The 24,050-nt window shown below is 36.8% G+C and overlaps 1 protein-coding gene across 1 annotated transcript in view; it reads right to left on the bottom strand.

Annotated features, from left to right (window-relative positions):
• PLD1 (phospholipase D1) overlaps positions 1–24,050 on the bottom strand; it is a 212,008-nt gene that overhangs the window by 163,146 nt on the left and 24,812 nt on the right. Inside the window, exons 2-3 of the mRNA XM_049775678.1 lie at positions 4,857–5,048; positions 4,494–4,621 (exon numbers count right to left, since the gene is read on the bottom strand). Of these exons, the coding sequence (XP_049631635.1) occupies positions 4,494–4,621; positions 4,857–5,016 (288 nt within the window). The 5' untranslated portion in view covers positions 5,017–5,048. The remainder of the gene's footprint in view (positions 1–4,493; positions 4,622–4,856; positions 5,049–24,050) is intronic.

Raw genomic sequence — 24,050 nt, 5'->3', positions numbered from 1 at the left:
TAAAATGGACACATATGTCTTTTGAATATTTTATGTGTATTTTCTTTAACAGCTATAACTCTTTCTAAATATTCTTTTACCGTTACGATTCTACCCACTTTTTATCTTGTCTTCTTTTTGTGAGCTGTTCAACAAGGAATTTTGGTGGAAGAGTCCCTCAGTTTAAGGCTTATGATTGAACCATGTCATGGGGATTGTTGGACTTGTTCTTATGGCCCCCATATGCGCCAATAATGCCACGTGGCATTGTTCCTTGTTTGCATAGGCACATTAAAATGGGAAGATACTATACATACAAATAAGTTCTTATCTAATAGATATTGGAACACACAAAATTCGTAGTGCAATGGGACCCTGAACATTAATATAATAACCTGGCACAGGCCTCAGAAGAATGGGCATCCTCCATTCACCCTTGAACCAAGGAAGCTATCTACGAAACATCCAAGGTTTTTTATAACAATACCTGGAAGCAATGCTCTACCACGGAAGACCCTACCATGGCTCTGACATCAACCTGCTCAAAAGAGACTTCCCTTAGCACTAAGAAGACTTGGCAACAACAACGACCTGCTTACAGGACAGTGTTCTCTGCATTGCCCTTTAATTGTGAGGTGAAACGAGAGGATGCTCTGCACCATCCTGACTGCAATATAGGATATGCAGATTCCAGGATCTTTAATACAGAAACATGATATCAACAACAGAGACTGTGTGAAAAATAAAAGTGTATTGGCACTATAGACAATGACCTGGATTGGACAAACTAGTTTGCCTGGAGCCTATAGTTGGTCTTATGCCAGGAAACTTCAGGGGTAGGGTCTCCTTCTATTTAGGCCAAGGCTTTTCCTTTCCATGTCCCTCATATTTTGGTGGGCCTATTCAAACAATAATTGCCACTCTAACACTGTTTTTATTGTGCTTTTTGGACTCTAATCCTTAAGAAAAACAACCCACTTAAACTTTTGAGGTTAACTTAAACTAATATGCATGTGCATGGAAATGTAAAAAAGTACTTTGCCTTCAATGTTTAAGGAGTTACATAAGTTTTATGTCTTTAGATTGCTTTGTGTGCTGCTAAGAAATATTATGTACTAAAATCTGGGGGCTTGAGGGACAAAGTAATTGTACATGAGTTCTGTTTTATTTTTCTTAATGTTCTTTGGCTGAAAGTTCAAAGTTAAGAGATCAGCAATGGGACTACTGAGAATTCTGTTTATGGGTGATTGTCCTTCCACTGTAACTTTACCTTGTCCTCTTTCTTTGCATCTTTGTTCTCATAATTTAAAATAAAAAATTAATTAAAAAAAACATGTGGCTAAAGAGATAGTACAGTGGGTGGGGCACTTGCCTTAATGCTGCCAACACTACCAGGAATGGGGTGACCCCTAAGCACAGAACTAGGAGTAGGCCCTGAACACTACTGAGTGTAGCCCAAACCAAACAAAAAATGTGGAAGATTGGGGGTTTTGACACAGTAGAAAGTGTCAAGATATGTAGAAACATTTATAAACAAAGGATGTCTGGAAAGAAATTTCCCATAATTTCTGTGAAAGAAATGAAAAATAAGATGCAGTGGGGACTCTGGACCACTTTGAGGACAGTGGCCCCTGCAAGATGTAAGCACTCTCGGAGCTGGAAGCTGGAGGAAGGGAGAGTCAATATTGTCCTAGTATATCCAGATCTGATGTCAGCAATTCTAAAGTGAGTGACAAATACCAGGCATTGCTGTTATTTGACATCTTTTGGGAGCGTCTAAAGCATGACCACTCTATGTAGCTATAGTACATAAGACAAGATTATGAAAATCAATGAAACTCGAGCCCATAAATCCAACTAGGTAACTGACAAATATTTAAGCCTAATATTTAATTTAATATTTTGTCTCTAGTCTGCATCCATTACAGTTACTACACGCTAAAGTTGAAAGAACCCTACTGTTGGGTTCAATCTTGTATGCTACCTTCCACCTTGCAACATTCAAGCGTTATCCGGTTTCATACTTCAGAGAAGGATGCAAAAAAATTTATAATAGTTAGCTACTTTGCATTCAAGTGAGAGTCTTAAATTAAGATGAGTCTAAATGAGAAAAATGATATAATTTAAGAAGTTGCCACATTTCCTAGGAGTTTATTTCTCTGTGAAAATAGATCACTTACAAAACATTGCAAATGCCAAGTTTTATCCCTCACACATAACTCTGGAACTTTTTCAGCAACTGTGAGGCACGTGGTAAATGGAAATGACCAGTCACACTTTTTTGAAAAGTTATGTCTTTTGTTATGTATTTCAGACAAGATCCCAGCAGAATTACAAAAATTCTTTGCAACAGGAATAACTGGAGGGACTTTACTAAAGGATTATTCAGGGAAGGTGTGACAGAGGAAACCAGAAAGGACAGTGACCTGCAATTTGTAAATGCCCCTAGTCCTGAGCAGTCAATGCAAGTGCTAGAATAAGGAGGAAAGAGCCATCAGCAAGTACTGAATAAGGAAAAGAAGGTTGCCTTTGGTTAAAGGGCACAGTCAGCCCTAGGAGACCTTAATCTTCTGACTGGGTGTTTATCAGAAGGCATATATATTCAAGGAAGTATCTGAGGCAGAAAACAGGAGGGGAACTGGTTGAGAGATAGTTGGAGGGACAGGTGACATACCCAGTGGGAGAGGACACTCTATCCCAATGGGATCTTCTAAGGATAAGAATAGACATGCATAGTTTTAAATTGGCACACAGATGTACTCAGAAATGAGAAAAATTCGTTTTATTTATGTGGTATCAGGGTTATCTTTCTAATATTGAATTTACTCAAATAATAGAAAATACAAAGAAAAAACTGGTTGGCTGGCCTAAATATTAATTATCATGAATAATTGTATGAGATTCCTTCTAATTATGCCTGATATTATAGAGTGCATAACTGTGTAGTACATTCTCCACTGTTACAAAGATATAACACTAGGCATTATCATTATTAAATCATTATGCCAAGAAGCCAGGTGATGCTTCAATAGCTTGAGTACTTGCTTTTCAAGATCAATCCCCCAAGGCCACCATCCTGGCAGTTACGCCATCTAAAATTTCCTAGCACCACAGTGAGTTCCAATCACACATAGCAATGAACACTGCTACTGAAATGCAAACCAAGCATGTTTTCACCCCAATTCAACATACATACAGGAAGGAAAAATATTTGCAAATGAATCTGTAAGTTAAACTGGGCATTAACTTAACCATTAGGTTAAGAGAGGAGCAGATCACGAGGTACCAAGTGGGATTAACCAGGCAGCTCCGTTTTGTAGCCTCTGTATTTAACCCCACATACTATTGCTTCTCAGTGAAAAGTGGGTAGTCAAGATAAGGAAGCGAATTCTATCATAGTGACATTAATAAAAGGGTTGTACTCAGAAGCAAGTCGAGGACATTGGCTCCAACTCACAGGAAAAAATCAATGGGAAAGGTTGGGTACCAGAAGCGATCAAGATAAAACTGCAGGCCAAGGAGCCATCAAGTCCAAGATACCACCCCACCCTCCAGAAATCAAGGAGACAGGAAGGCAAAGGCCATCCAGGCAGAAGTTATCTACACCTCGCTTGAGGCTGTGGCTTAAGATCAAGAACTTTGAAAAGGTGGCATTTCACCAGCATGCCCTTCATACCTGAGTGCCAGCATAGCTACACTCAGTTTCTCCTATTCTCACTATCCCAACAGCCGTAGCTGTGCTTGATATGAGTGGAGCCCAATAGTGAGGTGCCAGGAATAAATCAGAAAGCAGAACAGTCCTCATAATTCTTTCAGCAATGACACATCCCATATCCTAGATTTTTGTTTGTTTGTTTGTTTTTGGGTCACATCCGGCAGTGCTGAGGGGCTACTCCTGGCTCCAAACTCAGAAATCGCCCCCAGCAGGCTCAGTGGACCATATGGGATGTCGGGATTTGAACCACCGTCCTTCTACATGCAAGGCAAATGCCTTACCGCTGTGCTATCTCTCTGGCCCTGATTTGTTTGTTTTTTTAAATCAAGGTATAATCATTCTTTTTCTTGCCAAATATCTATTTAAAAATTAAACATTTTCTTGGACTATGTCTGGCATTTGGGTAGAATAACTGTTTCAAAAAAAATATCCAAACCAAAATGAAAACTGGAAAAGAAAGAACTAGAAGAGGCACTTTACAATATGTTAAATTATGAAAGCAAGCATAGACTTAAATATGGAGAGATAAAAAGGGAGGGAGAGTGTGTGTGCATTTTTCCCAAATGAGGAAAGAGGAGTATGAGAAAACAGGAAGCAAAAACTTAAGCAGCAACACGGATATAGAAAATGAAAAAACAAACATCCAAACCTCAAACATCCAAACAAACATCCAAACCCAAATATTCCAAATAAGCTAAAAGCATCTTCCTAGCTAAGGAGAGAATAGAGAAAATGTTTATCAATGTGTTTGTTCATATATATACATAGACAAACCCAATGGGAGTCTGTGAATGCTGACCCTGGTAGCCGATGTGAAGCGCTCCACTTCCAGAACCCGGGCTTTTATTGGACAGCCAGAGAGATAGGTCTGTATGTTTGGCTCTTTAAATCCTTGTGTCTCATAAATAGCAGAGAAAGGGATGTACTCTAAAAACAAACAAGCAAATAAAGTTACTGCAAGAAGGCATAACATTATCTTTGCTCACTTTTTCTAGGCATCTCTTTAGATAACACTGTGAAAACAAGAAAACGCAGCAAAGGAATTGAGCTCAAGTCATGTGAGGACATTTGCAAGGATTGATCATTTGCAGGTTGGAGAAAATATGTGCTCTGCCCAGCAACCCTGATCAATTCTCTTCTCACTCAGTTTATCAAGCCTTACCTTCCGGTTTCTTGGGATCATCCGAAGAAAAGTCATATTCCACCTCCTGCCCTTCAAAGTGAAGCTCTCTTGTGTCCAGATTTTCTATCAAATTACTCATGTCAGCAGCGATTTTTTGTAACGCAGAAGTGTTTACTCGTGATTCATTTTTCAGTGACATGTTAGCTTCAGACTGAGTGACAAGCAAAGGGGCTAGGGAGAAGAAAAGAGACAAATATATTAATTTATCAGTAAAATCCTTTCCATGAATTAAATCTAGGTTTACATTACCTATGGAGAAGCAAGTCAGCTAGTCCTGTGTAAAACCCAGTTCACTTAAGCTGTTCTTTTTCTTTTGGAGTGTGGTAATTGATCACAAACAAACAAAAAAGGCATTAAATTAAATTAATTATACATTAAATTAATGCCAACAATTTCTTTCATCAAATTGTATGATCTTGGATCAGTAAAGAGGGAATAAAGGGGAACATGTTTGAGAGTGGTTATGGCAAGAAAGAAATTGATTTTTAACTAATAAATTCAGGGGTATTGAAGTGATAGTGCATTTGCCTTGCATGTGGCTGACTGGGATTTGATCCAAGGCACCTGATATGATCCTTTGAGCCCTGCCATTAGTGATCCCCAGGATTCAACCCGAGGCACAGTAGGGTCTGGGCCATAAAACAAAGGTAAATTAATGAACAAGTACAGGTTTACTTATTTAAAATTATATAATATTATATCAATATATATCACTTATATATTAATAACATACTTATTAATACATAAAGGCACAAGTCACAATGCTTTCTAATTTAAAAGTAAGAGCATTTATAATACTTGTAGTTAGCAGATTTGAAAGACTGTTGATACCATAACCTTTCTACATTTCCTCTGTAGACGACAAGCACAGTCTATTTTCTTAAGATACGATGTTTGGACCATGATAAATGGTTCTTGAAAGGTAACTGATCAGTGTGTCTGCTTTGAAAGACACCAGAGTGTGAGAGTTATACTTCTCTCCTTTTTAAACAAAACTGGTTCTATTTCATTCTGACATCTAATATCACAAGTCGTTGCACATCAGTACCCAGGGAAGAAGAGTTCAGATAGATTTTATTTTTCACTTAAAATACTGAACTTTAAGCCTTGAGCTTTGACATCAGAGTTGGATAAAAAAAAAAAAATCTGTAGTGCTTGACATTATCTCTCTGTTATAGTCAGGCCCTAAATAGGCAGTCTTCATATTTGCTATTCTTTCACATATGCTCACTTTATTTTTTTTTTTTTTTTTTTTTTTTTTTTTTTTTTGGTTTTTGGGCCACACCCGGTGACGCTCAGGGGTTACTCCTGGCTATGCGCTCAGAAGTCGCTCCTGGCTTGGGGGACCATATGGGACGCCGGGGGATCGAACCGCGGTCCGTCTCCTAGGCTAGCGCAGGTAAGGCAGGCACCTTACCTCGAGCGCCACCGCCCGGCCCCCATATGCTCACTTTAACATAACCACAAATGACAAAGACAGAGCTTTCACCATTCACCAGGTGCTTTTATATATGTGCCATGACGAAACTGAGGATTTTGGAGAAGAGAGTTTCAGACAAAGTTGAGGATGATTGATTGTACTTTGACAAGTCTCTAAAACCTGTACTGTTAAGACTGGGAGAAGAAAAACCTTCCTTTCATATTAATAAGTGAAAGTAGGGGCTAGAACGATAGCACAATGGGTAGGGCATTTGCCTTGCATGCAGTCTCTCAGGGCTCGATTCCTGGCATTCCATATGGTTCTCTGAGTACTACTAAGAATGATTCCTGAGCACAGAGCCAGGAGTATTCCCTCAGTACTTCAGGTGTGATCCAAAACCAAAAAAAAAGGGGGGGGGGAGTATAGGAAGGCACTGATTTAATTATAGTAGTCAATATGTACTGATTAAATAGTCTTTTTTTTTTCTTTTTTTTCTTTTCTTTTCTTTGATTAAATAGTCTTTATCTGGCTTGGGGAATTCTTTATAGATATAGTCACATTATATCATCAATAATGAATCTATAAAAGTTTTTAAAGATGGGTTTGATATACTACTTTCATAAACTAGAAATCTGAGAAAAGGTGAGATTAGTTACATTGGCCAATACTTTGGGGAGTTTATCCAAGTTAATTCAGCTACATAAATAATACAGAAGAGAATGGACCTTATGCTTCAATTCTACTGAAAGACCTTACTTTATATGTTTTGTAGGTATTAAGTGCTTTTGAAATAGACTGAAGTTTTCATAAAACACAAGCGTAATAGCAAGGCCCTTTAAATGTTGGCTCAAATGTAAAGAAAAGAAAATGAATTCCTCTTGCAGTTTAGCATCACAGAAAGGAGATATTTGAACTCTTGGCATGGGGATATTGGTGCAGGACTTGATTTTCTTCTCTGTTAAGGAAGCTGGGCATTCATAGGGTTGCTATGAAAACACCCATTTGCACCTTTCTTAAACCTGATTGATTTAAAATTTCTCCTTTCCCAGGATATTAATCCAAATGGCTTTTTATATAAAAGAGAAACAGGTAGCATAATGTTGCCTAACCTATAAAATTTAATCAAGATATATTCAAGCTTCATGGAGAACTCATTGTTCCTGGACACAATTAAAACATTTCTTTCTTTCTCTCTTTATCCAACAACTACTAGATGCCAAAAATGATTCAGGCTTGGCTTTACTTAAAAAAAAAAAAGGTAATGGAAAACTTAGAGGAAATGAGACAATGAAAACCAAGTAAGAAATTACATCATTTTATTGCTACTTATTAATTTGTAAGGCCTGTAGGCATTCCTATTGATTAGGCAAATTTGTTGTTGACTTTGCCAACTTTCTTAATGTAGCAAAGGAAGAGTTATTCCAAATGACTCTTTCGGACAAAGTGCTGATATAAAAAATTTAAGATAATGCCAAGGAGTACAGACATCAGAGAACACACAGTAAGATAACTGAAGGAATAATGGAGAGTCACTGAATCAGACTAGAGCAACGATCTTATTTCAGATATAAAGAGATAAGGAATATTCACTTCTGATAAATAGGAGACAAGAAATAAAAATAAAACTTACCATTTACCCTCAAGTTTTTACCATATATCAAAACAATTTTACAGTTATATTATTCAAAACTCATAACCATACTACCTGTTATTTATTATTTGGCAAGTTGCAGGAACTTGTTCAAGATCATGTAACTAGTGTCAGTGTTGTCTTTATAAAGTTGATTTTTTTCTGGCTCAAAAATCTCATGAACTTGGTTAGTACAGAAGCTAGTAATAATCGAAAATTATTGAATTGTTTTTATCCATGTAATAGAATGTCTATAAAGTTTAAGTTCCATAACAAAACAGTGTCCTCTCCTGTAATAACCATATCTTGGAAAGGTTCATACTAGTTTGACGGTCATTACAAATATGAAAAACAACATATCCCCAAAATTTTCTCAACTATTTTTGCCAGTGTCAAAACCCAGGGCTTCACATAAGCAAAGGCAGTGTTCTGCCACAAAGTTACCTAAACCCTAATTATTTTCCTAATGTTTATTTAGAATTCAGGAACTGGGGTGCGAGTACAGCAGGTAAGGTGCTTGCCTCTTACCAACTGAACCATGTTTGATTCCTGGCCTCCAGAAGCAATCCTAGAACTTTAGAATTCAAACTACTTTATTTAATTTTGGTTTTACTACACACTTGGCTGTGCTCAAGACTTATACCTGGCTCTACCAGGATCACTCTTAGTGTGGCTCTTAATGTGACTAAATGGTAGGACCTATGCCCACTGTACTATTTCTCCAGCCCTCAAACTAGTTTATAAAATTATGTCGAATTTCATGGTATCATAAAGTTTGCAAGTTGTCTGTGCTTTTTTGAATCTATTATTTAACAGTGGAAAACAAAGGAACTAATTTGCCCAACAAGGTCTTTACTAGTGTATATGGTTGCTTTATTTCATTAACAACTGTATTGCTGCTTTCATTCCTGAATATCAAACTGTAAGGACATCTATGTGCCTACATTATCAAATCTTAATTTACTAACCAATGTTTTCTTTCATTTAAAATAATCTATTATAGTAGATGAGCAGCTGTGAGTGGCAACCTATCTTAACCAGCAAAAAGACAAGTCATCCAGTGTTTACACAGATAATGTAGTTGATTTTGTTACCTACTTATAAAATTATACTGCAAGATTATCTCATTTGGTACTAAGAAGAGCTAGTGCCTATAGAGATAACAGCAGCTGTGTTTTATTTCTCTTTGCTTTTGTATCCAGGAAATAAATGATTGCTTGTTTTTTAATTGTGATGTTGAACATTAAAATGAAAAATCTTCTCAGAGAATTGTTCAATAACACATCATTTAGTTGTTAAATCAGAGAATTTAAGTTTTTCTTACAATCACAATTCTCAGTAAGATTAAAAAATATAACACCAAGGGGAGCATATACTTTCCTACCTATACAGTATACTAATCATTACCTTAGTCAAAATAATATCATTTATAAATGCTAATATTAAAGCTAAGTTAATGTTCCAAATATTTGCTTAACTGTATATGTGCTATTTTCCAGGCACTGTATAAGGAGATTAATTAAAGATTTCATTGAATCTTCATAATATAAATAGGGTTCCATTGTTGCCTGTTTTAAGAGCATGGGAAACCATAAGCAATGGAAGTGCTTGATAGGACTTGGAAGTCCATCTACTTCAACAGCAAAAGAAGAAACCGAGGGTGGCCAGAGGGATGGAAACCAAAAGATATTTATTCCTTTTTTTTTACATGTTATTATTAAAACAATTCAAAAAGGAATAATAGTAACAAAAATTAGATATTCATTAATTGTTATTTACTTGCCTTTTCTTTTTCTACTATAATATGCAAATTTCTCTATATTTTTCTACCTGGTGCTTGTGGTTTACTAAGAGAAATAAAGTCAATGATAAACCCACCCAAATGCCATAATATATGAATGTGAAATAAATTATAATTAGGGTATTTAAAAGAACACTCAGTCATGGTGATTTCTTGCTTTCTGGTTTTATTATGTTGAAACTGCTTGGCACAACCACATGCTATAACATCCCCAAATATATCACATAGCAGATTTGCTCTAAACTGACTAAATGTCCCTAAAATACCAAGGTCAAGTACTAAACATGCGAAGTCTTGGATAGTGGACTTTAGCTAATTTTGAATAAAGTAAATTTCATCATTACTTGTTACATTTCACATTATATATTTTGAGAAATTAGTATATGTAAAATGACTCAATGTTTATTTGGGCTTTTGAATGTTTGTAAAAAAAGTTTTAATACCACCACTATCAATGGTGGCCTTCCTTTGCAACTTGGATACTGATATAGAAGGCAAGTCAAGTGATCTAGGTTCCTTCCATCCCTTTATCAGTGTACCTGGGACAATAACTTCTAGAGTTTGTCCTGTAAAATGGAACTAGTGCTGCTTCCACTTCCTACTCATGCAAGTTAAAAGGAGTCAATGTGACTATGCTTACATATCTACAGGCAAAGTTAGCCCAGGTGGTTAATATTCCTTTAATATTTACTAGAGAGTTCAAAGTGCTATGTACATGCTTGTCATGTGAGAAATTCAGGTTTCATTCCCAGCAATACATGGTTCTTCAAATACCATGGAGAATGGCCCTCAAGCTGAAAGCTGGGAGTAGTTCTTGACCATTGGTGGATATAGCTCCCAAATACAGATAGAAAAGGAGAATCCCTGAAAAAAAAATTTAAGGTGACTTTCTTCATTTTCATAATTTTCAAGCCCGACAGACTAGAAACATACCCTGACTTTTATGTCTTGTTTTAGGCACCCAAACATGTCACTTAGCAGCTAAGATTTGGACCTACTACTTGGAAAATGGGCCTCGCTGATCAACCAGTCTCAAGAAATCAGTAACTTCCCACAGCAAAAATCATCATCAAAGACAGCAATCAGTAGGTCCCAGTTATCGCCAATCTTCTCCCCAGTCTTGATCACAGTTCTGCTCTTCTGGTAGGGGACACAACACTTGAAGCATACTTAATCCACTTAGGTGCCCCTATCTCTTTGGGGTCCAGTCCATTTAGTGCCAAAGTTAGAAACAATAGTACATATATCTATGCACTGTGTTTTTACAAGAGGAGTTGAAAACCTGCTTTTCTCTTTGATAGCTAAAAAAACAAATCTAGGATCACATGAAACAATGTTTAGTGAGTGTCATTTCTTGATTTTCAAGGTTTTTCCATAAATCCTTTGACCTCCTGGAGGACTTTTTCCTGCCATGAACTTCCTCAGTCATTTCCTTTGACATGTCCTAAGGGTTAATTACCCTCTGTGAGAAAACTGACTTCCTCTATTTCATTTCAATCATATCTCTAAATTTAAGCATGTTTTCTTTCCAGAAGCAAATATAAGTTAAGTAAAACTGATATCTATTTCAAATGTGAGTGAATATAAAAAATGTTATCTTATTGAATGATTCTCTCGGTCATATATTAGAGGCACGTTACCAATATCACTACTAGTCCTCATCATAGTTTCATGGAGAATGTAGTCACAGGAGTTTAGTGAGGCTGCAGGACTGGTCACTAATGGGCACTTACCTCACTTCTTATTTAATAGGAGAATGATACAAAAAAAATTTCTTTCCATGTTACATTTTTATTGAAATTATTTTAAGAAAAAATTCTTTCACTGATCATGAATATAATACCTTTATTGAGCATGTGCAGCTTTTGATAAAAACACATGCTGAACAATTTTAAACCATGGGTTTTAATTTCATCAATTCTACTAGAATGGCTTTTTTTTTTTTTTTTTTTTTTTTGGTTTTTGGGCCACACCTGGTGATGCTCAAGGGTTACTTTTGGCTATGCACTCAGAAATCACTCCTGGCTTGGGGACCATATGGGATGCCAGGGGATCGAACCACAGTCTGTCCTAGGTCAGCGAGTGCAAGGCAAACGCCCTAATGCTTGCAGCACCACTCCAGCCTCGACTTCTTTTTTCTTAAAACCAATCATCACATCTTCTGTCAACAGATTTATTTGACTGGAAGAAACTTTACCCATTACATAGACATTATTATTATTCAAATGCCTTTCAGCTGCCTAAAATTCCATGATTCATTTCTTTCACTTCTCTCCAAAGGAGTATGAAAACAACCTTCTTCAGCAGGCATTTAGGCAGCAGAGAGCTTTCTCGATGATAACCTATGAATTTCACCTATGAGAAGAATGAAGCTGTAAACACATAAGGGAAAGTCCTCCAGATCTTCTCAGCACTGGTGAGCTCCCAATTTTATCAGGACCGCTGACACACACACATCAAAGGTTTGTTTTTTGTTTCTTAACCCATCTAGGTAATTACCAAAAGAAAAAAATTGTGCTAGTGTGCTGAAGTAGAAAACCATAGAAGGTAATTGGTTTTGAGTCAAACAACTTTAAATCTGACTCTTATTATCCTGAAACAAATCATGTCTCAGTTTCCTAATTGTAACATAGAAAATATGAAGATATGCAATAGTTTAAATGAAAGCTGTTTAGAATACTCTAGGACCCTAAGTATAGTGAAAAGAAGGACAGGAGCTGAGTGGAGAAGGAGAAAGACAAATATGAAAGGACAGGGGCCAGGGACCAAGGGATCTCAGGTGCATTCCTGGTGTTAAGAAAGGACAGAACTAAATATCTAAGCAGGAATCAAAAACAATGAAATCATAAAACCCTAACTTTAACAACCAAAATTAAAAATAGGTTGTTATCCTGACAAGCTGGGGTGCGAGATGGTGGTATGGGATGTACTCTGGGAATATTGGTGGATGAAAATTGACACTGGTGGGGAACTGGTTCTAAAATATTGTATGTCTATAAACAAACTATGAGTAACTTTGTAAATCACAATGATTTAAATAAATTTTTAAAAACAGAAAATATGATTAAAGTAAGAAACTACATGAGTTATATAGGTGGATTGTTATAGTAGCTGTGGAAGTAATATTAGTTTTTCCTTGGACCTCAGTAATTGTTAGAGCTATAGGATTTATGCCAAAAATCCATATGAATTTTCAGTTATTTCAGTTATTTCCCAAGTATAGGAATTAACAGCTGGTGTTGTATTTTGTTGGTGGTCTGGTATTGCCCAAAATACAATTTGTGGGCAAAACGAGAAACAAAATTTAAACAAAAGTCCTTTCCCACTGCAAACACAGAATTAATGCATAAGATAGTCATCACCTTTTAGAAAACACTTAAAATTAAATCAGGGGCCAAAGAGATGGTACAGATGGTAAGGCACTTACTTATCTTGCAAGTGGCCAGATCAGGTTTGATACCTGGCACCAACTATGGTTCCCAGAGCACTGTCAACTGTGGCCCAAAAGCCTCCCTCAAATTAAGAAATAAATTAAAGAACAATCAAAGCAGAGGTATCAGCAATTAAAAAAAAATAAGGCCTCCAATTTCCCAAAGAATAAATAAATAAAAATATAAACAAAGAATAAATAAGAGCTGGGGATATAGAGCAGGGCTCCAGGGTACAGTTCTTGCAGGCATCAGACTTGAATTTAATTCTCAGCACAATCTAGGCTCCTAGCCACTGCCAAGAATTCCCAAATGGCCCCAGTACTGTTGGACATGAACAATACCTCATATAATGGACCCCAGCATTGAACTGGCTGGTTTGGCCCAGTCCCTCTTTAGAAAGCCCCTTACTCCCCAAGAAGGAACCAAATTAAGTGAAAACAATCCACTGACATGATAGCCATGGGCCACAGGACATTTTTTAGGTAGAAACAGGTGTTTTTTTTTATAAATTCTGAGAAAGTAGAGGGAGAGGATACACTCAAGAGAGAGTACAGACTTCTGCAAAGGCAGAGAGCCCCAATACATATCCCAGAGTTAAAGTATGAAAATATGAAAGTACACATCTCAAGAGAGCAGATGAAGGTTACAAGTGTGTGCAGGTACTATGTGGATGGGAAGACAACACACTTGTGCTTGGGTCCCACAGTATTTTAATCTTGCATATAAAATCAGAGATTGCATTTCTATCCCGAGGACTACTAAGAAACATGATCCCAGGACAGTGGGAGGGCAGTTAACTGAAAGGGAAATTCCATAAATAAAAAATTTGGACCTTCAAAATATTAGGCTCTATTTAAAAGAGACTAAAACAAACACTGAGTAAAAGCTATTATGTCTGTAAAATGAGGACAGTTATCTAGAAATTGTCCAGGATCTGGTTATTTTATTAGTAAAGATAATGCAGTTTCTGTTAGATCAGCCATCCCGAATAACAACTATAAACTCAACATGGAAATAGTAGTTTCTTGAGAAGTTGGAGAGAGTGAACCAGTTAGAGCTCACTGATACCAGTTTGATCCCTGGTTCCTATTGGTCCCAGAGCATCCATCACCAGTTATGGTCTAGGAGGCATTGAGTGATTCTGGTGTTGTCCAGGTCTACCCAGGCACTGCAGGATCTAAATGCTCTAGTAATGAACATCTGGCTTGGATGGAGTTTGACTGGGTGGGTCTCACTGGCAGTAGGCCCTGAACTCCCTCAGGACTGCTTAATGGGCCCTGATAAACAAACAAGAAAACAAAGATACATACAATAGATTTGTATAGTAAAGTGAAAGGCTAAAAATTAATATGCAAAATTTAATGACTTTCTTAAACACAATGATAGCAAAGAAATAAACATTAAAAATACAGTCCCATTCACAATAGTGCCCACTGAAACTCAAATACCTTGGAGTCAATTTGACTAAAGAGTGAAGGATCTGGGGCTGGAGAGATAGCATGAAGGTAGGGCATTTGCCTTACATCCAGAAGGACAGTGGTTCGAATCCCGGCATCCCATATGGTCTCCCATGCCTGCCAGGGGCAATTTCTGAGCCCAGAGCCAGGAGTAACCCCTGAGTGCTGCTGGGTGTGACCCAAAAACAAAGCAAAACAACAAAAAGAGTGAAGGACCTATGCAAAGAGAACTACAAAACACTGCTTCAAGAAATAAAAGAAGAACACAAGAAAATCGATACACACACACATCCAGTTTATGGATTGGAAGGATTAACAGCATTAAAATGGCAATAATGCCCAAAGTATTATACAGATTTAATGCAATCTCTCTATGAATATCCATGACAGTCCTCAAATAAGTGGATCAAATACTCCTGAAATTTATTTGGATCAATAAACACGAATAGCTAAAGAAACTTTAGGAAAAAGAAGATGAGAGGCATAACTTTCCCCAACTTGTAAATTGTATTACAAGGCATTAGTCATTAAAACAGGATGGTATTGGAATAAAGACAGACCCTCAGCTCAATGGAATAGACTTGAGTATTCAGAGAATGTTCCTCAGACATATAATCAATTAATCTTTGATAAGAACCGCAAAATGGAGCAAGGGAACCTCTTCACAAAGTGGTGTTGAGACAACTGGTCAGTCACATGCAAAAAAGTGAACTCGAACCTCCATCTAACACCATGCACAAATGTCAAATCCAAGTCAATTAAAGACCTTGATATAAGACCTGGAACCATAAAGTATAAAAAGCACTTAGGAAAAACCACGACATTGAGACCAAAAGCACCTTCAAGGAGAAAACACCACTGTCTAAACAAGTGGAAGCAAAGATAAACAAATGGGAGTATACTCAAAGTAAACAGTGACTAGGATACAAAGGCCACCCTCAGAATAGGAGGAACTATTCACCTAATACCTAATATCTAAGTTATACAAAGTACTGAGAGACCTTAACAAGAAAAAAGCATCTAACCTCATCAAAATAATGGGGCGAAGAAATGAACAAAAAATTTCTCAAAGAAGAAATACAGATGGTCAGAAGACAAATAAAAAATGTCCACATCACTAATCATCAGGAAGATGAAAATCAAATCAACAATGAGGTATAATCTCAAGCCACAGAGGCTGGCACAGAGAAACACAAAGAACAAGAATGACCATGCTGGTGGGTATGTGGGGAAAAGGAAACTCTTATTCAATGCTGATAGGAATGCCTTCTGATCCAGCTTTTCTGGAAAACAATGTGGCTATTCCTCAGAAAACTGGATATTGAGCTTCCATATTATCCAGTAATGCCACCATTAGGGATATACCCTAGGAACACAAAAACACAATACAAAAATTCCCCTTGCATGCCTTTGTTCATCGTAGTGCTATTTACAATAGCCAGAATCTCAAACCACCCAGATGCCCAACAACAGATGAGTGGCTAAAGAAACTGTGGTACATATACACTATGGAATAATATGTAGCCATTAGGAAAAATGAAGTCATGAAATTTTTCAATACATGGATAAACATGGAGAAACTATTATGCTAAGTGAAATAAGTCAGAAGGAGAGAGATAGTCACAGAATATTCTCACTCATTTGTAAGATTTAAGAAAAATAAAAAAACAGTATGGTACTAATGCCCAGAGACAATAGAGATGATGCCTGGAAGGACCAGCCCATGTACCACAAAATTGGTGAGTGCAGTTGAAATATCTACACTAACAACTATCATGACAATGATAGTTAGAGAGATTGAAATATAATCTCTCTCTTGAAGACAGGCCTGGTGTAGTGAGATGGGGGGCATTGGTGGTGGGAAAATTGCACTGTAAAGGAGAGTGTACATTTTATGAGTGAAACCCAACTACAAACATGTTTGTAACCATGGTGCTTGAATATGTATTTATATAAAAAACACTTAATATGAAAATGTGACTATATAAAATTTTAAAGCTTCCACACAACAAAAGAAATTGTTATATAAAACAAACACAAAAGTTAAAAAGCAATCAAGAGAAGATATTTGTAACTCAAGTTCTGACAAGAGGTTCAACATTACAGATACAAGAGTTCAGCCAAATTTACAACAAAAAGCAGCACTATTTTTAAAAGTAGACAAAAGAATCTATTCTTCTCCACCCAAAAAAAACTGTACAGATGATCCACAGACAATAAAATGCTCAATATTATTTATTATAAAATAAATGCAAACAGAACCCCCAATATATATTTCACCAGTGAGAATGGCCTATATCTAAAAGATTGAAAGCAACTAATGTCAGCAAAGATGTGGCAAGAAAGGAATTCTGGTTTACCATTGGTGGGAATATAAATTGTTACAGCCACTGGGGAAGATTTCTTTAAAAAATAAAATTGCATAGTATATAGCATAACTGCAGTTATAAAAATAATAAATGTACTATAATAAACTATATATTATAGTGAACAATAAATTTATACTAAATACCATAAATAAACAAAAATGGAAATTTCATATAATGAATGCACTCCTGATGAACATGAAAACATTAATTCAAAAGGATATTTGTACTCTACCTTCATAGCAGCATTGTTAACAGAAGCCAAAACATGGAATCACTATAAATGTCATTAGTAAATCACTGGATAGAGAATGTGTGATATATACAGATATTTATATAAACATATATACACTCAATGGAATAGCACTCAGTTATCAATAAAGATGGTGTCATACTTTGAAAGCTGAACTGATAGATCTTGAGGTATTTCTGCTACTAAGAGAAGTAAGAAGAGAAAAACAATTGTTAATGGCTTCATGCATGTTAAATATATATGGATATATATATATATATATATGCGAACATTAAAGCAACAGAACACAAGGAAACTAACTCTTAGATACAATGAAAACTATGGTAGTTAACAGATAGAATAGATAGTGGTTGGAGGAATAAGCAGAGAAAACTTTCAATAGAAAGAGGAAGCAAACCTTAGAAGTAGGATCAGTGAGGGGATAGAAGTTCTCAAACTTATTGACCTACCACCCCCTATATAGGCTCCTGGCTTCAGAACCCATGTTAGAAACATACTTTTTTTTTTTCAATTTGGGTACAAATCCAGCAGTGCTCAGGGCTTACTCCTGGTTTGGTTATCATTCCTGGTAGTGTTCCTAATAGGTGTTGAAATCAAAACAGAATTGGCCACATACAAAGCAAGCTCTTTACATTCCTAGAAAACCACATTCTTTAACCACTATAATGCATCCCCCAGTTGCACCTGAAGCCTCTACATCTGGGACCCTAGGATCCTACAGCACAACAGGGCTTGAACAATATTGGATCCCCAGGTCCTAGATCTGGGTCAGTTGTCTAAAATTATTGGTGGGACCCTGAATTCCATGAAAACCACTCAACTATCATAATAATATTCTAAGGGCCAGAGAGATAGCTTCGAAGATTAGCACAGACAGCTGTAATGCAGAGGCCCCAGATGTCTTCTTGGTATTACATGGTTCTTAGGGCACTTAGGTGTGGTTTAATACTACGCAAGCCATATCACCAAGATTCACCTCTGAGTCACCTAACCACTTCTTGGGTTTTCCCCTAAAAAATAAAAATAAAAATACATCCAAACCCCCCCGAATGACAACTAAAAACAAGTGGAAACTTGTAGAGAATCCATAATTGAGAGAATAGCAGAAAAATAAAGGGAACACCTAGGCAAGTTTGGGCAATTAAAACTCAGAAAAAAAAAATCCATAGACTTACTGACTAGAAGGTTCAGAGCACCGTTTTCATAGTGACCCCAGCAGATGAGAAGAGAAAAGGGAAATTCTGAGAAAGAGAACCACAGAAGAGGATATGCCAAATTCTGTACTGAAAGAACCGGAACCACAGGCCTGGGAAATGTGCTAGACTAGAGCAACCAAGATAGCGTGAAAATGAAATCAGCAATTTCTATTGCTCCCTGCCATATGAGATACAGAATTTGGATTTTGAGTCCAATGAAGTCAAGTACCTAAAAATAATCAACAAAACAAATCAAAGTATCTTCTTAAAGAAACATGACTAAACCCAATATTTCTCCAAAGTTTCTATAAGATAATGTAAATCACAAAGATTATAAAATGAGTACATTAGCTGACCTGACCAAGATTATAAAGCAACTTAAAACATCTTCTAGAACATATGAAAAATATATTTTTATGAATAAGCATAGAGAAAAAACATACACAGAAAAGAAAGAAAATTGACAATGACTAAAGTGTCAGTAATCAAATCAAGAGACATCATGTCATCTGAAGGGATATTTAGATGACCTAACAAATGATTAAAAAAAGGTCTAACATGCATGTAGTTTCAGTCCCAAAATGTCATACTAGAGAAATGAATGAGAAAAGCGTGTTTGAAGAAGTAATGGCCAATTTATCAAATTTGATAAAACTAAGTAATAAATTTATAGTGTGCAGTAAATAACAAGAAGGAATATATAATAGGAAATCACATCTAAACACATTAATAATAGCTAATGAGGTATAAAAAACATCTTAAATTTATAAAGGAGTCAAATTACTTATAGCTCTCAGAGGAATGAACTTATTACAATCTTCATAAAAATGTAGTTCATGAGACAGTAAAAGAATATCTCACAATTGAAAAAAGCAACCCAAAATAATAAATTATTATTGATTTTCCTCAAACTTATTCAAATCCAAATAATTTCAGAGAATGACACTATGACCCTAAAATTATTAACAAAAGAGAACTAAGGATCCCAGATAGATAGCACAGCAGCGTTTGCCTTGCAAGCAGCCGATCCAGGACCAAAGGTGGTTGGTTCAAATCCCGGTGTCCCATATGGTCCCCCGTGCCTGCCAGGAGCTATTTCTAAGCAGACAGCCAGGAGTAACCCCTGAGCATCGCCGGGTGTGCCCCCCCCCAAAAAAAAAGAACTAAGAATTTGACATAAGCATATAGTGTCACACAACTATATTATTATATATTATAAGTTTGGAGAAATTAAAACAGTATTATTGATATAAAAATAGACAATAGGGCCAATAGGGAAATATGCAGACCACCTCCAACAAACCTATACATGTTCTTGCTGGCTAACAGAAATGAATTGTATAAAATTAGTAAAGAATGAACTTGCCAATAAATAAAATACTAGGCTTATTGGACATTAAAAAGAAATGTAAAATAAAATTGGTTCTCTAGCTCATGGTTTTTATATGGAGCTATTTGCTCTCTGTGGACCTCATGAGGTCCACAGCATGAGAATAGGGAACCACACAAAGGAAACAAGGTCAAAAAAGTGTCATGATCAGAAAAAAATTGAGTAACCTATTCTAGCACACAGTTCCCATAAGAGTGATTCAATGTGGATTAAAGTCCCAATTGAGATGGGAGTCCACGGGACCTTGCAAAGAAAATTCACAAATATTTTAGTCTTATTAATTAGAGAAGCCCAGGGACTTAACAAACCCTAGACCAGAAGAGAGATAAAGAGGGAGAAAGAGCTGGGTTTGGAACCATCGAACTGTCTCTTTCAACTGTCAACCAATTCTCTTCCTGCTCCTCTATCTGTCTCTTCTAAATGCCATTCCTGGGTTGAGTTTTATAGAATCAGCAAACAATCACAATTAGGGTCTTATTTAAAGGGGAAGTGTCTTATTTAAAGTGGTATACACCTTTTATGGCTGGCTGTGCTGAACTATAGGACCACTTCCATGTCTATCTAATGTTCTAGTAGATAAGTATCTCTTTTGTTATGAGTTCATATTATAACTAAGTTATTGGGATTGTTTAGCTTGTTTATTTTTACCCCCATATGTATAAATAATATCATGTGGAATTGTTCTTTTATGCATAGGCACATTAAAATGGGAAAATCTTACATATGGAAACAAGTTATTGTCTAATAGGGATAAGAACAAATAAATCTTATATTGCAGTGGAGCCTTATACCCTGAACATTTGTCAGTGACTTGGCTTAGGCTTCAGAAAATCAGACATTGGCCATTCACCTCTGAACCTTGGATCCTATCTATGGAACTAACTTGGTTTTTTACACCAGCACCAGGAATCAGACTTCTACCGGGGAAGGCCCTAATGCTGCCCTGGCACTGACTTGCTCCAGAGTGGGTTCATATGACATGCTGACGACTTGATAACAGCAACAACTTGCTTTCAGAGCAGGGTTCCCTGCATTGCCACCTAACAGTGAGATTAAACCAAAAGACCCTCCATGACACCCTGACTTCGACTTAGGACCTCTCTATAAAACCAGGATCTCTAACTATAGAAACCTGACCACGACAACTGTGATTGAGAGAACTTTTACTAGGACCACAAAGAAAGACTATAGGGTTAGACAACTTAGTGTGCCTGAAACCTGTAGTTGGTCTTATAGCAGGATGCTTCGTGGGTAGAGTCTCCCTGTTTTTAGACCAAAAGGTATTCCTTTCTATTTTCCCCAACTTGTGCTGTGCTATGCAAAAAAAAAAAAGCAAACAACCAAAAAAACCCACACAAATTAAAAACTGCCACACACACTTTTCTCTTTTATCTTTTTGTTTCTTATCTTTTAAAATAGTAGTTCCCGCATTTTTCACAGAACTTTAGACCATGAATTACTTTGTTTTACCACATATTTAAGCATTTTTCTATAAAAATAAGAAGAAAAGAATTTTAAAAAAAGGCTGGGGGTCAGGGGCCAAGTGATCTCAGATGCATTGATGGAGAAAATAAGGACAGAACTAAATATCCAAGTTAAAGTCAATAATAATAGAAATAAGATACCTAACCTTTAACAATCTAAACTTAAATGGGCCTCTTTCACTGGCAGGTCAGGGGCAAAGGTGTTGGTATAGGATGCACTCTGGCTTCATTGGGAGGTTGACACTGATGGTGAGAATGGCCCTCACTCACTGACTATCTGAAATTCAACTATGAAGGACTCTGTAGATCACAATTGTTTCAATAAAATAAAATTTAAAAATAAAATATCTTGGGTACACGGGCCCATGCAACAGAAAGCTGGTTATCTTAGGAGGAGAGGGTGGGTCAAGTCACCATCCCATGCAAGCTGTTCCATCACCCAGAATCACCATTTTTCCAATGACTCTACCTCATCACTTTCAGTGATTCCTTTCAGTGATACCAATCTGACCAAATTTCAATTATCCTGGGTTGGGGGCTGATATCATCAGGGCTTTCTGGAGCAAGAGCAGGAAACCCTCCCCATCCCCCATCTTCCTTCTTCCAGGATGCTGACAGCTGTGTACACACCAGTAAAAGTCGTAGCATTGATAATAGTGTTTTGAATTTCTGGACAACTTCATTTGTTTGATGCTGTCTCCCCTATAAGAACACACTAATTTGGGGCCGGACCAGTGGCGCAAGCCATAAGGCTTCTGCATTGTGCATGCTAGTCTAGGACAGACTGTGGTTCGATCCATTGGCATCCCATATGGTCCCCCAAGCCAGGAGCGATTTCTGAGCACATAGCCAGGAGTAACCCCTGAGCATCACTAGGTGTGGCTGAAAAACTAAAAAAAAAAAAAAAAAAAAAAAAAAGGCATAATTTAACAGAACAGACAGCCAACAACCAAAGCTTACTAAACCTTTTGCCATTATATTAATGACTTAATTGAAAATGATTTTCACAAATGTGCTTGCCACTGTATTTTTATTCTTTCTTTAACTTGCATTCTACTCTTCCTTTTTATTTTTCTTTCTATTTTTTCCATAACTTTGCTTTCACTTATCTAAAAACAAATGGATTGTTATCAACTATCAACTATGTGATCCATTTTCTTTAAATAAATAAAAACTAAGGCTAGAAGAGCTGGGGCAATAGCACAGTATATTTACCTTGCATGCAGCCAACCTGGTTCAATTCCCGTCACCCCAACTGGTCTCTTGAACCTGCCAGGAGTGATCCCTGTGTTCAAAGTAAGCCCTGAGCACATCTGGGTGTGAAAAAAATAAGGCTATAACCTCCATCTGACACTCCTTGGCATCTATCCCCAAACACAAAAATATTAACTTGAAAATATATATGCACACCTATTTCACTGCAGCACTTAGTACAATGACAACTAAATCCAACAATAGATTATCAGATAAAGAAGGTGGTATATATACACAATGGATTATTATATAGCTATAAGAAAAGATTTATTCTTGAAGTTAACTGCATCTGAATGCAAATGGAAAGTAGCATATTGAGTGAAATAAGTCAGAGAGAAGGAAAAATACTGAATGATCTCATTCATTATGGTAAACACAGAGATAATATAAGGGAACAGATAGTATAAAATAAGGACAAGCCTTTGGCCTTGAAATACAAACTACCAATGGGGTGGAGAGGTCAGGGAAAGTGAACAAATTGATAAACCACAGCATCAACAAAACTGAAAATACAAGATCCACTGCAACAACCAAACTTAAAATGTGCCTGTCAACATGGCAGGCTGGTATGACGGGGGAAACTTGGGAACACTAGTAGAGGAAAGTTGACACTGGTTGTAGAATTAGTACTAGACCATTGACTATATAAAACTCAATTTATCAGTAACCTTACAATACATTCTTTTTTTTTTGTTTTGTTTTGTTTTGTTTTGTTTTGGGGCCACACCCTGTGACGCTCAGGGGTTACTCCTGGCTATGCGCTCAGAAGTTGCTCCTGGCTTCTTGGGGGACCATATGGGATGCCGGGGGATCGAACCGCAGTCCGTCCTAGGCTAGCACAGGCAAGGCAGGCACCTTACCTCCAGCGCCACCGCCCGGCCCCCTACAATACATTCTTTCATAAAAATTTTTGTTGTTTTTAGACCACACCAGGCGATGCTTAGGGGTTACTTTCTGGCTCCGAACTCAGAAATAAGGAATGACATTACTCAGGGAACATATAGGATGTTGAATATCGACTCTGAATTAGTCACATGCAAGACAAGAATCCTGCCTGTTGTACCATGTTTCCAGCTTCTAACAAAGATTTTTAAAAATAAATTTTCATGGAAAAAATAAATTCACCATCCACTTTCAGAGTTTTATGTATAGGTATATCTAAGCAACCATATAATAGATAATGATGCCAAAGAAAATGCAATGAACTATCAGAGCATATTTCAATTATTTAAGACTTATTTCACCCCTTTAATATCTGATTCATAGGGCCACTTTTGCATAGACAAGTTCTAAAGAGGAGACCTGTAAGATGAAGTTTCTAACAAAATGTTGTCTCCATCAAGCCTTCCTGTCTTGCACTCACAAACGTTCACACACACACACACACACACACACACACACACACAATGAAGTCTAAGTAGATTACAACATTCAAGATACATTTTAATCTAGTCTGAAGATGACTTTCTATCTGAACACTTAAGTTCTACT

The sequence above is a fragment of the Suncus etruscus genome, chromosome 6 (assembly GCF_024139225.1).
Source record: "Suncus etruscus isolate mSunEtr1 chromosome 6, mSunEtr1.pri.cur, whole genome shotgun sequence".
Lineage (NCBI taxonomy): Eukaryota > Metazoa > Chordata > Mammalia > Eulipotyphla > Soricidae > Suncus > Suncus etruscus.
The sequence above is the reverse complement of the archived record's forward strand: the minus strand, read 5'-3'. Positions and strand labels throughout refer to the sequence as shown.